Source organism: Solanum lycopersicum, chromosome 6 (assembly GCF_036512215.1).
Source record: "Solanum lycopersicum chromosome 6, SLM_r2.1".
Taxonomy (NCBI): domain Eukaryota; kingdom Viridiplantae; phylum Streptophyta; class Magnoliopsida; order Solanales; family Solanaceae; genus Solanum; species Solanum lycopersicum.
The window spans coordinates 51,550,567-51,564,836 of NC_090805.1; the positions used below are offsets into that span (position 1 = coordinate 51,550,567).

Sequence of the window (14,270 nt, forward strand, 5' to 3'; positions counted from 1 at the left end):
ATACAAGTTTAATACATATTACAAAAATAAATTTATTATTCAAATATAATTCAATTTTTTGTGATGGATAATACATTTATCACACTTTCTAATACACTATAATACAATGTAATAATTTTTTGTCAAACAAACATAATATATTTCAAAAACAATTATAATTCAAATATACTGCATACATAATTCACTTTTAATAAATATTACAAATTTTATCACAATATTGCTATAAATAGTAATAAATAAAAAGTATCCCTAAAATCATTAATTATTTTTAAAAATGTATGTATTCATGTAATTTTTCCAAGTAAAAATTAAGGAATCCCATAGTGTAATTCAATAATTACACTCTGTCCTGACAAATTTAGTATTTACAAAAAATCCCTTAAATTTGTTGTGGCGTGATACTTTAGACTCTAGTGATACTAGGGGTGTGCATCGGTCGGTTTGGTTCAGTTTTACATATAATTGGTTCGGTTTATCGGTTTTCGATTTTAAAATATGCTAACCCAATAATAAACCAATAAGAAACTTTTTATCGGTTTATCGATTTTTGATGTTATCGATTCGTTTTCGGTTAACCCAATAAGAAATGTCGATCAAATAATATATAATAGTACGTATGTTATAATTACATGTTATCAACTTACCGCCAAAACATAATAGAAAACTTTGAATGTTGATCAAATTACTAACATTCACAAACTTGCAAAAGCTATCGCCTACAATTACGAACTAGAATTAAAACTAAAATAAAATATTTCAATGAGACAATCTTGAACAGTTGTTTGATCCACCAGATAATCAACAAAGTTCTCACCAATTTCCTAACAAAAAAATCACATAGCCTGAAAAGCTAATATTGAATCTATTTATGTATTAAATTATGTATATTTAATATTGAGGAAGGGTAAAGTAGTAAATAACTATCGTCTTATTGGGTTATCGGTTTACCCAATAGGAAAAATCAAAACCGACCCAATAACCCAATAGGAAAAATCGAAACCGACCCAATAACCCAATAATTATTTTTTCTAAACCCATTAAAAACCCAATAACCTAATAACCTAATAATAATAACCCAATAACATTTTATCGGTTCGGTTTATTGGTCGGTTCGGTTTTCGCACACCCCTAAGTGATACATGGTAAATGATACATGGTAAGTTTAAATGTTGAGAAAAAAATAGGGAAAAAACGGTAAATTTAATGTTGTTACTAAAACAGCTTTACGGTAACAGATCATTAATCAGCATAAATTCAGCACGTAATTGGATATTAATTTCAAATTTTGAAAATCAAAGATTATATCATCTAGTTTGAATACATTTTTTATGAACAATCTGTTAAATTTCGAACTACAGTAAATTTATTGTTGTTACTGTGGATTTTTCAAGATGAATACTTCAATTTTGATGAGACATTCCGGAATTTAGGTGAACTAATTGCAGTATGAAAGTAACAAAATCGACGGAATCGTTGTTGGAGATTCTATATGTATCATCAAGCACAGTTGATGACGCAGTTATTAAACTTAGTGAATGATACATTATAACAATTTTCAAAACATGTATCAGTACATCAACTAAACAACTAATACCTTACTGATACGTGATATCAGTTTTCAGAAAATTCATACTACATGAAAAACATGTGATACATATATACTACATGTATCAGTGCATTGACTAAACATTATAACATGTGGTACATATCTAATACATGTATCAGTACATCGACTAAACACTATACACACTGATTCTATATGTATCATCAAGCACAGTTGATGACTTAGTTATTAAACTTAGTGAATGATACATTATAACAAATTTTCAGAACTTCATGATACATGATAACAATTTTCATGATTTTTTGATACATATTGGATTCCTTAAAATTTTTACTAATTTCAACAACAGTTTTAAGTACCAAAATACTAACCCGAGACAGTGTAGGCCTAACAACAATGTTTGCTGCTTCTTTTTTCTTTTTTTGTTGTATTTTGACAACCTTTGATTTTGATGTTTCGCTAGAGTCTTTGTTTGAATCCTTCTGAAGATTCATCGGATCATGCAAAGACTTTTTTCTATTTTCTTTCCAATTTTCATCGTCGGAATCATATATCCTTCTATTAATTAATGGATCCATTACTATGATGTAATAGAACAATTAACAAAAACAAAAAAGGGAAGAAAAGAAGAACTTATGATGGAATAAGAAGAAAAAGATGTTGGGTTAAAACGATGATGGATTAAGAAGAAAAATAAGAAACCAATAAAATATGTTGGGTTAAAAAAAAGAAAGACGATTATGGAGAAAGAAGAATTGAAAACGTGATGGAGTAAGAACTGAACGGGAGATAAATTGTCCAAATTTTTGAAATTTCAAATATTTTGAAAATTTCAAAATTGGGTGTTTTAATTAAAATTAATTAAAATTAATAATTCAAAATTCAAAAACTGATTTAAAAGGTTGAGTGTTTTAATGGAGAAAATTCAAAATCCAAAAACTGATTTAAAAGGTTGAGTGTTTTAATGGAGAAAAAACAGGCATTAAAATGGGTAATTGTGTATTATAGGAGAGAGAATGTTATGTATCTATAAACTTATACTAAAATTATAAAAAAGGGAATTATGTAATATTTAAAAAAAGAAGGAAAAATTAGAGAATATAAAACTTATAATTGTGTATTTAAGTTATTTTTTCTTTTTCCAATGTTTTAAATGTCACTTCAAACTCATTGTTCTAAGTTGGGCCTTCCTCACAAAAGCCCAAAATTTTTGTAGATAGATGACCCATTTTGAGAACTTCAAAACTTTCTAGTGTCTATGCTTTATGGACTTTTATTCCTAACAAGTTGCAAAACCCTCCTAATTGTGTAGGATTCTATAAGTTCAACTACTAAATATTTTCGACATATATAATAATATATAAATATATATTTTAAAATAAGATACACATGATACAATCACAGTATTCTAAAATCATTACATTATACTTTGCCTTTGTAACTAATGAAACAAATTTAAAGCACAGTAAACAACAATAAATATCTTTGTTGTGCTGAGATTTAAATTTGGTCAGGATTATAAACACGTGTTTGAAAAAAAAACACAGTAAATATAGTGTACCCTTTGAATATGTAGATTTTCATTCCGAGTACTGTATACATAGAGTTATTGCTATGAAATTGTGGTTGAAATAGTCAGAACACACTAAATTTTTATGAACTATTTCAATGAAAATAGAACAAAAAATGTACTTCCTTAACTACTTTAGTCCTACATCTCAGTATATATATGACAATAGTAACTGGCAAGCAACCAAACACAACCACCATAATAAGTTCATACTCCCCCCGTTCTAATTTATATAATATTATTTAATTTATCTAGAAGTCATTTATTAAAATAAAAAATTTAAAATTAAATTAGTTTTACTTATTAAAATGTGTCATTATTTATTTAATTGATATTACCTTCACATATTCATATTTAAAGTGAATTGGCCAAATTCGTTCAAAGTCAATATATATATAAGTCAAAAAATGCAATTTATAGGTGAGTTAAACGTCAAATCGATATGTATGAAATGTGAAGCTTTAATTTCACATATCTGAAGTTGGATACGAAGTGACTAAACATTAAATATTTTGTAAATTCTAAACTTTATCTTATAAAAAAAAAATTACATATGTGACTTGTCCCACTAATTTATTGTTGTGAGAGCTTTGAAGTTCCCAAAAAATTGAGGACCGCTCAAAGTGGAATGAGGCGAAAATGGAGCCCACGAATCTCAGTATATGACCCGACCCCTCCTTTTGGGCTGGCAACTAACTGTGGGCTTTGCTTTATGTGGGTCTCGTTTTGTACGGTCCAATACTTGTGAATTAGCGGGGATGAGCATTCGATTCTTCGATTTACTTCTTCAATTTTTTCAGTATTGAAGAAGTATGCATCGTATATCAAATTCATTCAGTTTAGTTTTGTTTAATTTTTTCTGTTCTGATTCGATTTGATTTTATATTTTTAAATTAATTTTTTTCGTTGCGAACAAAAAATAAAGTAGGACAAAATCAAAGTATGGATACTTCAATTTTATAAGCATGTTAACGAATGATGTGTTTTGCTATAGAACACTTACTATGTTAATTAAAAAATTATATTTTATCTTTAACAAGAATATTGTGTCTTCAATTACTTTTCGAAAAAAACAAGGATTGAGACGGATTCCTCTTACATAAAGTATTGATAAAAATATGTTTTGGTTTCTCTTGGAAATTGAAACTTGTTGCTAATTTGATTTGGTCATTAATAATTAAATAGTTAGTTGACTTTTTATTTTTAATTGTTGATATATATATTATTATTATTATTTTAAATAAAAGTTTGATTCTTCGATGCGTCAAAGTTTAGAAACTCCTACACCCCATAACGAATAAAAATATAGACTTTTAAAAAATAAAATTGACAACAAATCAAAAAATCAAATTAACTCAGTTCAATTTGATTTTTTTGTTATTTATGTCGACCTTAGTTGGCCGTCAATCTTATAAACAAAATATTACTTTACTTCGTTAAACGTTAGCAATAATTTATAAATTTGTAAATCATGATCAATATTCTCCCAACACATATAAATTTACTTATGAAGTTTAAATCATGATCACACCGCAAATAAATTTATTTCTATCGAATTCTAAATTTTTTAAAATTCGAGACAGATACATAATAATATAAAATATAATGACATTTTGATTGCTCATAAATAAATACTTAATTTCATATTAAATTCATTAGCTAGACATATTCATTATATGTGAGAATATACGTAACAATTTCACGTAGCATATGATATTTTACAGGTTCTATGTTTGAAGTCAAGTTAAATTATTTATACCAAGCAAACAAATTATTTACCTCTAATTAGGGGTGTGCGAAAATTGAATCCACCATAAATCGAATCGATAAAAGTGTTATTAATTTATTGTTATTGATTATTGAATTAATGATTTTTAATGCTTTTGTAAAAAAATTATTGGGTTATCGATTTGATATTGATTTTAATATTGGGTAGACCGATAACCCATTAAAACGAATAATTTACTACTTTTATTTGTACACAAATATTATATATTAATCTTAATACCTGAGTAGTTACTGTCTCTGTCCTTTATCCTTCAAGTCATGTTTCACATTAATTTTGAATTCACAATTTCACATTATAAAAAAATGTTAAAGTCTAAAATAAGAATCATATTCTTCTTAATTACTTTTTTGTGTTATGCTTGTATAGTTTTTTTTCATATTTTGTTATTATTATTTCTATTTTATGAGTTTTTGTAAAATTATATTACAATGTTTTCGCATCAAATTTCTTAGAAAAGTCATATATTTGTTTTATAAGTATATATTTTCTTATTGGTTAAATCAAAATATCAGATTGTTAAGGATCAAAATTGAATAATCGAAAATCGATAAAAAATATCATATTAATTTAACATATTTAAAAATGAATAACGAATAAATCGAATCAATAATACATAAAATCGAATCGAACAGACCAATGTATACATGTATTTCTAATATAAAAAATAAAAATCAACACAAAGTAAGGACAAAAATGGAAATAACCCGAAAAAGTTGCATGAATGATGAATTGGATTGGGTGATGAAAAATCCAAAAAATGTAGGGCCCACTACTCAACAGGATTCGGGTACGGATTTACTGTACCCGACACGAATGACAGGGATGCACGTGGAATCATATACGATGGGTCCCACTCTTTTCGTCAAATGGAACGACCCATTTGAGTTGACTGCTGAATGCACCATTTTCGTACCCACTCTACTCTAACTTGTACAGTATATATTTAGGCACCCTATTATGCATAAGTTATCACCGTAAAAATGGATTAGGTTAATCGTTTTTAATTAGAGATTTCAATTTCAAATTTTTAATAAAAAATTCGTTCTTAATTGATCTTATTCCGTACGATTTTAAATTCTTAGTAAAAAAATCTCACTTTTAATTGATTTTATCCATTATGAATACAATACAGATTAGTTGAAGTGTCAGACTACAAGCCAAAGATATGCAAAAATTCCTACTATTAAATATAATTAGATGAATATCGTGTATATATATATAGGTAATTATAAGTGTTGGCTAAAGGTAAGATCACATGTAAACAAAGCAAAGACCGACAAATCATTGGTGCTAAATCATATACTAGCTAAAGATAAAGATATGATGTATGGAAAACCCTAAACTAACCCTTAATTTAAATGAAGAAGTGATGATAATAATTTATACAGCTAACCTCGTTTTGGTTGAATTTAAGGTGTAATAATTATATATATACTGTATTTTAGTAGCTCTCACCTGACGATTTTTGTTCTGAATCTAATATTAATGAATAGTTAATGATTCTTTTAAAACATAAATATTATTATTGCAATCGGGTATGAATATATTTTTAACTTCACCCTACTTCTTAACCAAAAGATCCTTAAATATAATTTTTTATTTATTTTAATTTATTTATTTGATTTTGACTTGATACTTAAAATTCATAATTCTTTTTTTTTTTACTTTATACTAAATTAAAATGAAACAAAAAAACATCTATAAAGCTAGAGACCCTCTTTTCTTCCTGTAGAAACAGTTGCAAAAATTTATAGTAAAATGCGAGCTTTGATTTTCTGTCCCCTACTACATAAGAGTTGCACAATATATATAATATATTTGTTGTTTTGAATTTATGTGTATTCTCTCTCTCTCTTTCCAATGTGTTTCAATAGACCTTTCTTAAGGATTCAAGTAATTGAAACATTAATGTCATGAAGCACTATTTACTTACCTTTTTTAGCTCACTTGAAAAGAATGTTCTTTTTTTTTAGAAATATTTTTTTTTCAACTTTTCAAATAACAAATTTAACATTACTAAATTAAAAATATTTTAATATATTTAACATATCTTTAATTTTAAACTAAAATATTTAAATGTCTAAATTGTTTTCTTATCCACATATCAAATCAAAATATGTCAAACAGAATAAAATTAAAGATATTTTAAATAAAGCATATATAAGATAAAGTGAAAAGATCGATATATCACCGCACAAGTTTAATTTATTAAAACTTTTGATTTGGTCACTACTTTAATCTCAAGTTAATCCCATGGTTTTGCGCGGCCTGAAGGTATGCTGCTGAGTCGTCATAACTCAAATGGTAATGCACCTTTACCTTTTAGAGGGGAAAAAAAACAAAAACAAAACAAGTGATAGTGAGCTAAATATATGTAAAATATTTTGCGAAAAAAATATTAAGAGTAAATAATTTAGGTATTATGGAGTACTCTATTAAAATTATGATCACGACTATTGTAATATAATAGGATCTCTTGTCAAATAATTAATACTCTATATGGGTAGCTTTACAAGTCAAGTAACTCATTGATATTTATAACATTACTAACATGTTTTTCAATCTCAAACTGGAATTGGCCAAGTTTTTTCCTATTTCAACAAAGAATATTTAACTATTCCAACTTTCACTTCTAACCGAGTAATTAGAGAAATTTCAATTAAAGATACTAGGATTTTGCTTTATAAATGTGACCCTGATTTCTCTTTACTGTCCAGCTTAAATTGCTTGGATTTTTCAAAATTGTTATTATATTTGTGTGACACACTTATAAATATAATTAAAGAATTCGAACAATATATATAGATAAGTGTAACATTATATTGCTATGTAGCAATTTCATTAACTTTTTTTATAAGAAGCATGACAGTGACCTAGAAATCTCTCACACATATAAATATAAATTTAAATTTAAATATATAGGTAAATGAACATGTCTAGTATAAGAGAATGCAACAATTGAAAAGTACATTAAAGCTGTAAAAATTGGAAACCGGAAGAGCTAGCAGAAGAATATATGTTATGAGTTCTTATATTTAAATTTTTTTAGAAATAAAAACATAAAGTAATTCTTTTCATAAAATTAGTTGCGCATAAACTTATGTCAAACACCATGACTATAACTTATTTCTATTATTTTTACATATATTAGCATGAATCTTTATATTGTTTTCATGGTTCCAAACTTCCGGGACATTTGCTACATAGGAATAAGGGTTAATAAGTTATTTATCATGCCTTTGATCAGCGGTATTAGTCCGTAATGAAATTATGTTATCACGTCACTATCAAATTCAATTAATAATATAGTATATATATAAAAATAACTTTATCTATCCCAATAAGCCAATAATACCCATACAAACAACCCCTTACCATCAAATTTTAGCATTAATTAACACATGGTGGAGTGACATTAAATTTTTATATATATAAAATGTTGGATCTTCGTTTAAATTTTTTTGCATATTTATTGTCTAGAGTAACTAACACTTTTGTATCTCATGAATTCATTATACCAAAATCTATTCGATTGATGCAAATAAATGGTAATTAGTTAAAGAGTATACTAATTAAACGTTCAGCTTCACCTGATGGTGGTGGCGATGAGAGTGGCAGTTGTACTGACGTGGACAACAGTTGCGGTGGTGGTATTGGTGGTGGTGGAGTTGGGCGTTTGCGTTTTTTCTTCTTCTCGTAACTAACTCCCCTCGCTTTGGACTGCAAATCACGAACCTCACGAAGATAAAGCCTAACAGCTCGAGCACCAAATGGGTTCGTTTCCGGCTTCCCTCCATTTTCTTCATAAGCCGCTCTAAGTCGTCCTACCAGTGCGTCAAGGCTCCCCCAAGCTTGCTTTAGCGGACACGGACACGGTGCGGGCGGATTCGGATGCCCATAAAACGGACACATCTGGAGAAAAAAAAATCACAAACAGTGAAAAAGTGTAATACTTAACTTTATATATATATGCATTGGAAATTTGAAATTCAAATTTATTAGCTTTAAATTTTTTTATTATATATTCGAAAAATTACTATATTTAAAAGCGAAAAAGTTAGTGAACTTTTGAAATTCACATAAATTGAATTGAGAGAATAAGATCAACAGATGCAGATGTTTATAAGTTTCATCCGTAACAATAGATTAATATACAGTTATAATTGAGTTCGATTCGAATACTTTTAGTTATTTTAGAGATATATAATCTTACCGGAGTATGAACTTTGGTCTTGCCGAATTGATCAAGGTAACGAAGGAATTCAAGTACGTGAGCACCACTGCATCTAGAGAGCGTGAGTGGAGGCCTGTGGTTTCTCAGGTACTGACCGAACGTGTTCCAATCCCGCCGCTTCTGATTTTCGTACCTGCTACTTGAGCTAGCTGGTGCCGGTGTAGCAGCAGATGAAGAAGAAGAAGCAGAAACAGAAATTATCTCGATATTGTTAACTGTTTCGATGTTGATTTTCTCGTGATGATGATGATTCGAACTTTCAACTAATTCCGTAAAAGAAGCCATAAATAGGATCGATCTCTATCTTCCTTGTTCTAGATCGATCGCTTTATTAATTCTGTTACTGTTCATAATCACAGTAACAAAATAAAGAAATATTCGTTTGTTTGAACAATACTAGCAAAAATTGGAAGAGTACTGGTATAGCTAGCTTTGTATTTTATCTGAAAATGATCAATACTTGGTATTTTTTTTTGCTAAAATTGGGGAAGCAAAGGATTTTTTTTGGTATTAACGGGGTAGAGAAGGGGAAGAGTACTGTTTGTTTAGGGTTTATATGGAAATGAAGTGGAAGGGAGTGAAAATATAATGTGATATAAAGGGAGTAGGACATGCTGTTTTCTTCCATTTATCATAAGTACTAAAATGCCCTTGTTACATGTGAGAAATTAAATACTACTGTTTTATAATTAATTACTCCCATCAATAACTACTACTCCTATAAATTTATTATTTATAATAAAACTTGATATTTGGTTGACAATTATGGACATGATGGACTTTTTCTGTGTGTTTAATCACCTTAGCTTATTGAAAATCTTTTGGATCTAACTTGTTTAGGTTGCAACACTTTGAAATAAATAAAAAAAGGGTGTATATTATACATTAGATATTATGGTAAGATGGATATAATTGTTCTACTATTAATACAACTTTTTTGGTTCAAGTTTGGGGATAAAAAGAATTTTAATTAGTAGCATGGTGAGTGTTTTTTTCCATCGAATGAAGAAAAAAAGAGTTATTTGTATAGGTACGCTCTTTATTATCAAATTCACAGATTTGATTAAGAATAGAGAATTCATAAGCATCACACAAGCAAGGAATCCCAAATATTCTGAAGAAAAGGAGTCCTTTTAAGTTGAAACGAAAGTCTCTAGTTCAAACATTAGTATTGATAAAGAAAAACTTAATAGAAAAGAATTTCACACGAATTTATCAAGCACGGATCGTAGTTAATTGTTGATTAGGTTAGTACATTTTGAATGTTAAATGAGTAAATTAAAAAAATATATATATTATTTTCTTTTAATTAACATCTTAAATAACATGAAAAATACAGTGAAGTTGTTCGTAAAATTATTTTAATAAAATATAGATTGTTCGAGACCAATAGTTTTTACAAATTGCTTTATTTTCTGTCGTCCATATTAAAGACCAAACCACAAGTTTTATAGCTGGCTAATTAATTAATTAACTAATTATTGTATCTGAATTTATGCCGAACGAGTCATGCACTGTTACGACTTACGTACGTACTTCTAATCACCTAATTTCCTCTTATATTCTCTCCACCCTTTTAGCTCTACTCATTTTATGTTTAGTGAAATTGTATGACTCAATAGAGTTGAGAGATATTTAAGTGTAAGCAAAATTTGTTATTATATTTGAATTATAGATTTTTATTTAAGGAGGTAATTATTCTCTCGGTAATTTTAAATTATTTAATTTTTATATTAGTATAATATATGTAGGTTAATTGACCAAATTCATATTATATCATACTTAAAGTCTTTTTATTGTTGTAGATTTTTCTATTTCGTTTTATTTACTAGTATTAATATTAACTTATGTATGTTGCAATGAAATGATTCATTTTTTAGACTAGGTAAATACTCCAATTTACTTGAGGTTTGATTAATTTAATTTACTACGTATTATTTTTTCTCATACTTTATAATTTAAGATAATAATAAATTTAATGCAATCCATCCTACAAGTATTATGTGAGATTATGCAAATTTTATCTTTATCTTGTGAGAATATAGATATTGTTTCTGAAATTTTTTAATTCAAATATATTATAATAAAACTCAATCTTAAAATTGCATAACTATATGTTAATAGAGTTTCGTCATCAATCAAATTTCATGGATGTAACAAAAACACGAGTATTGAAATATACATTTGCATCATTATTAGTTCAATAGTTTGGAAATATTAATACTAAGTACAAATAGAGTAATTTTTAATCCATTGTAGTAAATAAATAAAAAGACTAGACCCCTGCTCTAGCCCTAACTCGTTTATTGGTTTCTAACCCACCATTTATAGGTCTGCAATTCACACTTGTTGATCACGTGTACAAGTATTTAATTGATAGCCCAATGTCACTTTCTTAAACAACTGTTATGAATAACACTTTGAGCTACCATTCGTAGTAAAATTTAAAAATTTACCTCCAAATAATTATTTTATTAAAAAATAAAAATCTAAGTTCAAATATCTTACTTCTACATATAAAACTTAAATTAAGTAAATACACACAATTTCAAATTCTGAAAAGCATAACTTCAAAAACTCAAACTTTTAAAGATTCAATTTCAAAAAACATGCATGGCCAAAAGCATATTTTGAATTTATATCAAAGTTTATTGGAAACAACCTAACTCTCTACCTCGTAAGATAGGGATAAAGTTTTCTTTACATTCACTTTTCACAAATACAATGTATAATTTGAAAGATTATAACATTTGAGCATATCATCCGGGGACCGGGTAAGAAAAATCATAAAAAAACATAACATTAAGTTATATGTACAAACAACATATATTTCTAGTGAAATTTCACCAAGTGAGTGATAATTGAATCACAATAAACAACATATGACAAGATTTATAAAGGTACGATCAATACTCGTACGAAAATTTATAGACAACACTCTACCTTTACTAACCCTCCATATATCCTATTATGTGATCCTTATTCACGAAGATGCGTCATGCATGTTCTATCTAATCAATTCTCTCATATACATTTTTAGCCTACATTTACTCTCTAATTAAGTACCCTTGATAACCTTCTCTCTTGGGATTAATAGTTTGTATAGAAAGTTTTACTTGCACATTTACTTTATTCATCGTATGACAATGAAATTATACTTCAAATATTCTATCTTTGATCATATGTACTCAACCTAAACCCTTTGAGTTCATGAGTTTGTCTCTAAGCAACATGCAGGAAGCATTAACTTTATTCAGTGTCTCATTAATCAGTAACATCTCATTAACACATGACATACATCATGAAATCTCATTCTAAACGGTCATCTCAAATGGAAGTACTTTGAGTCTCCTCCTATCATTCTAACTTGAGTCTTGACTCCATCATACATGTCATCTATAGTCTCCCTAATATAGATCATTAGGATATTCAGAGGCGGACCCACACTATGTATATGGGTGTATGCGTGCATCCACTAACTTCCAAAAAATATGTATATATATATATTTCGAAAAACTGATAAAAGTTAAGATATTGTTAAAGTGCACCCATGAAAAACATAGAAGTGCCCTTGCGCTATTGGTACAAGCTAGAGATATCACCCTTGAGACTAGAGTTTGAATCTAACTAAAGCCTTTTTTATTGGTTTTATTTTAAGTTTAGCTTAGAGCTCATATTTAATTTGAGCTATATTTATATTGGTGGACAAAGCCCTTTTTTTTTATTGTTTTTATTTTAAATTTAGCTTAGAGTTTATATTTGAGTTATGTTTATATTGGTGCACCCCAAGTTTTTATTTTAACTTAGCTTAGAGCTCACATTTGAACGACGTTTATATTGGTGCACTTAAAGTTTTCAAATTCTCAATTCTCCCCTGAGGATAATATCGAGACTTTGTCTACACCTTTACTAGATCAATGAACACTATATGTAGGTCCATCTTTCATCTTCAAAATCTTTTAATCATTTTTTTCGTACTTGATGGATGTCTTCAACAATTGATTATCCTAACATGAATATGAATATACTCCTAAGTAATTTATTTTTAATAAGGCTTGCACTATATATATATATATATATATATATATATATATATATATATATATATATATATATATATATATATATATATATATATATATATATATTAGAACAAAAATGTGATATATATAGTAATTATTAAAAGAAAAAATGTAAATTATTTACCATTTTAATTTTGAGAAAATGGCCAAAAGCCCATCCAATCTATAGCCAAATTCCCTCCCAACTACACACCTTAACTTTACGGGTGTCCTATCACCCCTTTGAACTCTCTAAAATTGAAATAGTTACACCCTTGTAAAGCCACAACCACGTCTATATTGATCCGTAAATTTCACGCGTTCGACACGTGGAAATTTAATTAATTTATTATTTTTTTCAATTTTCTTATGATTCCGTTCCCTTTTCCCTATATTCTTCCAATTTCTTCAAATCCCAAAGCAATTTCTTTTCCAATTCCTTCAAATTTCTAAAGTAACTTCACCATTACTTTAAACACCAAAGTCCATCAAAATTGAATTATGAGGAACAAGAGAGAGATGAGAGGAGGTGTGGGAGGGTTTTTACAGGTGTTTTGAGTTTCGCCGGAGGCGACGACAATGGTAGCGTTTCGTCGGAGGCAGTGACAATGGTAGCGTTTCATTGGAGGCAGTGACAATGGTGACGTTTCATCGGAGGCAGCTACAATGGTGACGTTTCGTCGGGGGAAGCAACAATGGTAGCTTTTCACTGGTAGCAGTGGAGAGAGGAAAACTAAAAAAAGTGAGGGGAGCGCAATAGAGAGGAAGAACAGGTGCAAATTCTCTCCAGAAAAATGAGGAAGAAACTTGTAATTGGTTGCTTGAGATTTGAGATTGATAATTAAAGGATCTATAAAATAAATAAAAAATCTTATTTGATAGTTCAATTGGATTTGATGTAAACCTAAATTGTTTTTTTTTTCCAAATATGATCCAAATTCCATTTTTAGGTGATATAAACTGATCTCATTTTACTTTTAATTGATTTGAATGATTTATAAGAAATTCTTACATGAGATTTTAAAAGCTTATGTGAAATTAATGGTGAATCC

General features: G+C 28.1%; 1 protein-coding gene across 1 annotated transcript; it reads right to left on the reverse strand.

Moving 5' to 3' along the window:
- Positions 1 to 7,038: 7,038 nt before the first annotated feature.
- LOC101261831 (protein LIGHT-DEPENDENT SHORT HYPOCOTYLS 4-like) lies at positions 7,039 to 9,727 on the reverse strand. The gene is made up of 3 exons (XM_004242316.5): positions 9,137 to 9,727; positions 8,514 to 8,835; positions 7,039 to 7,242 (listed from the first exon to the last, which is right to left on the reverse strand). Exons 1-3 carry the CDS (start codon positions 9,440 to 9,442, stop codon positions 7,214 to 7,216), a joined length of 657 nt encoding a protein of 218 aa, XP_004242364.1. The 5' UTR covers positions 9,443 to 9,727; the 3' UTR covers positions 7,039 to 7,213.
- Between the last annotated feature and the right edge of the window lie 4,543 nt (positions 9,728 to 14,270).

Coding starts and splice junctions, on each gene's coding strand:
- LOC101261831 (XM_004242316.5), bottom strand. CDS start 9,442: ATGGCTTCTTTTACGGAATTAGTTGAAAGTTCGAATCATCATCATCAC. Junction 8,836..9,136: donor AGACCAAAGTTCATACTCCG/GTAAGATTATAT, acceptor TTTTTTCTCCAG/ATGTGTCCGTTTTATGGGCA. Junction 7,243..8,513: donor CTCATCGCCACCACCATCAG/GTGAAGCTGAAC, acceptor CCCCTCTAAAAG/GTAAAGGTGCATTACCATTT.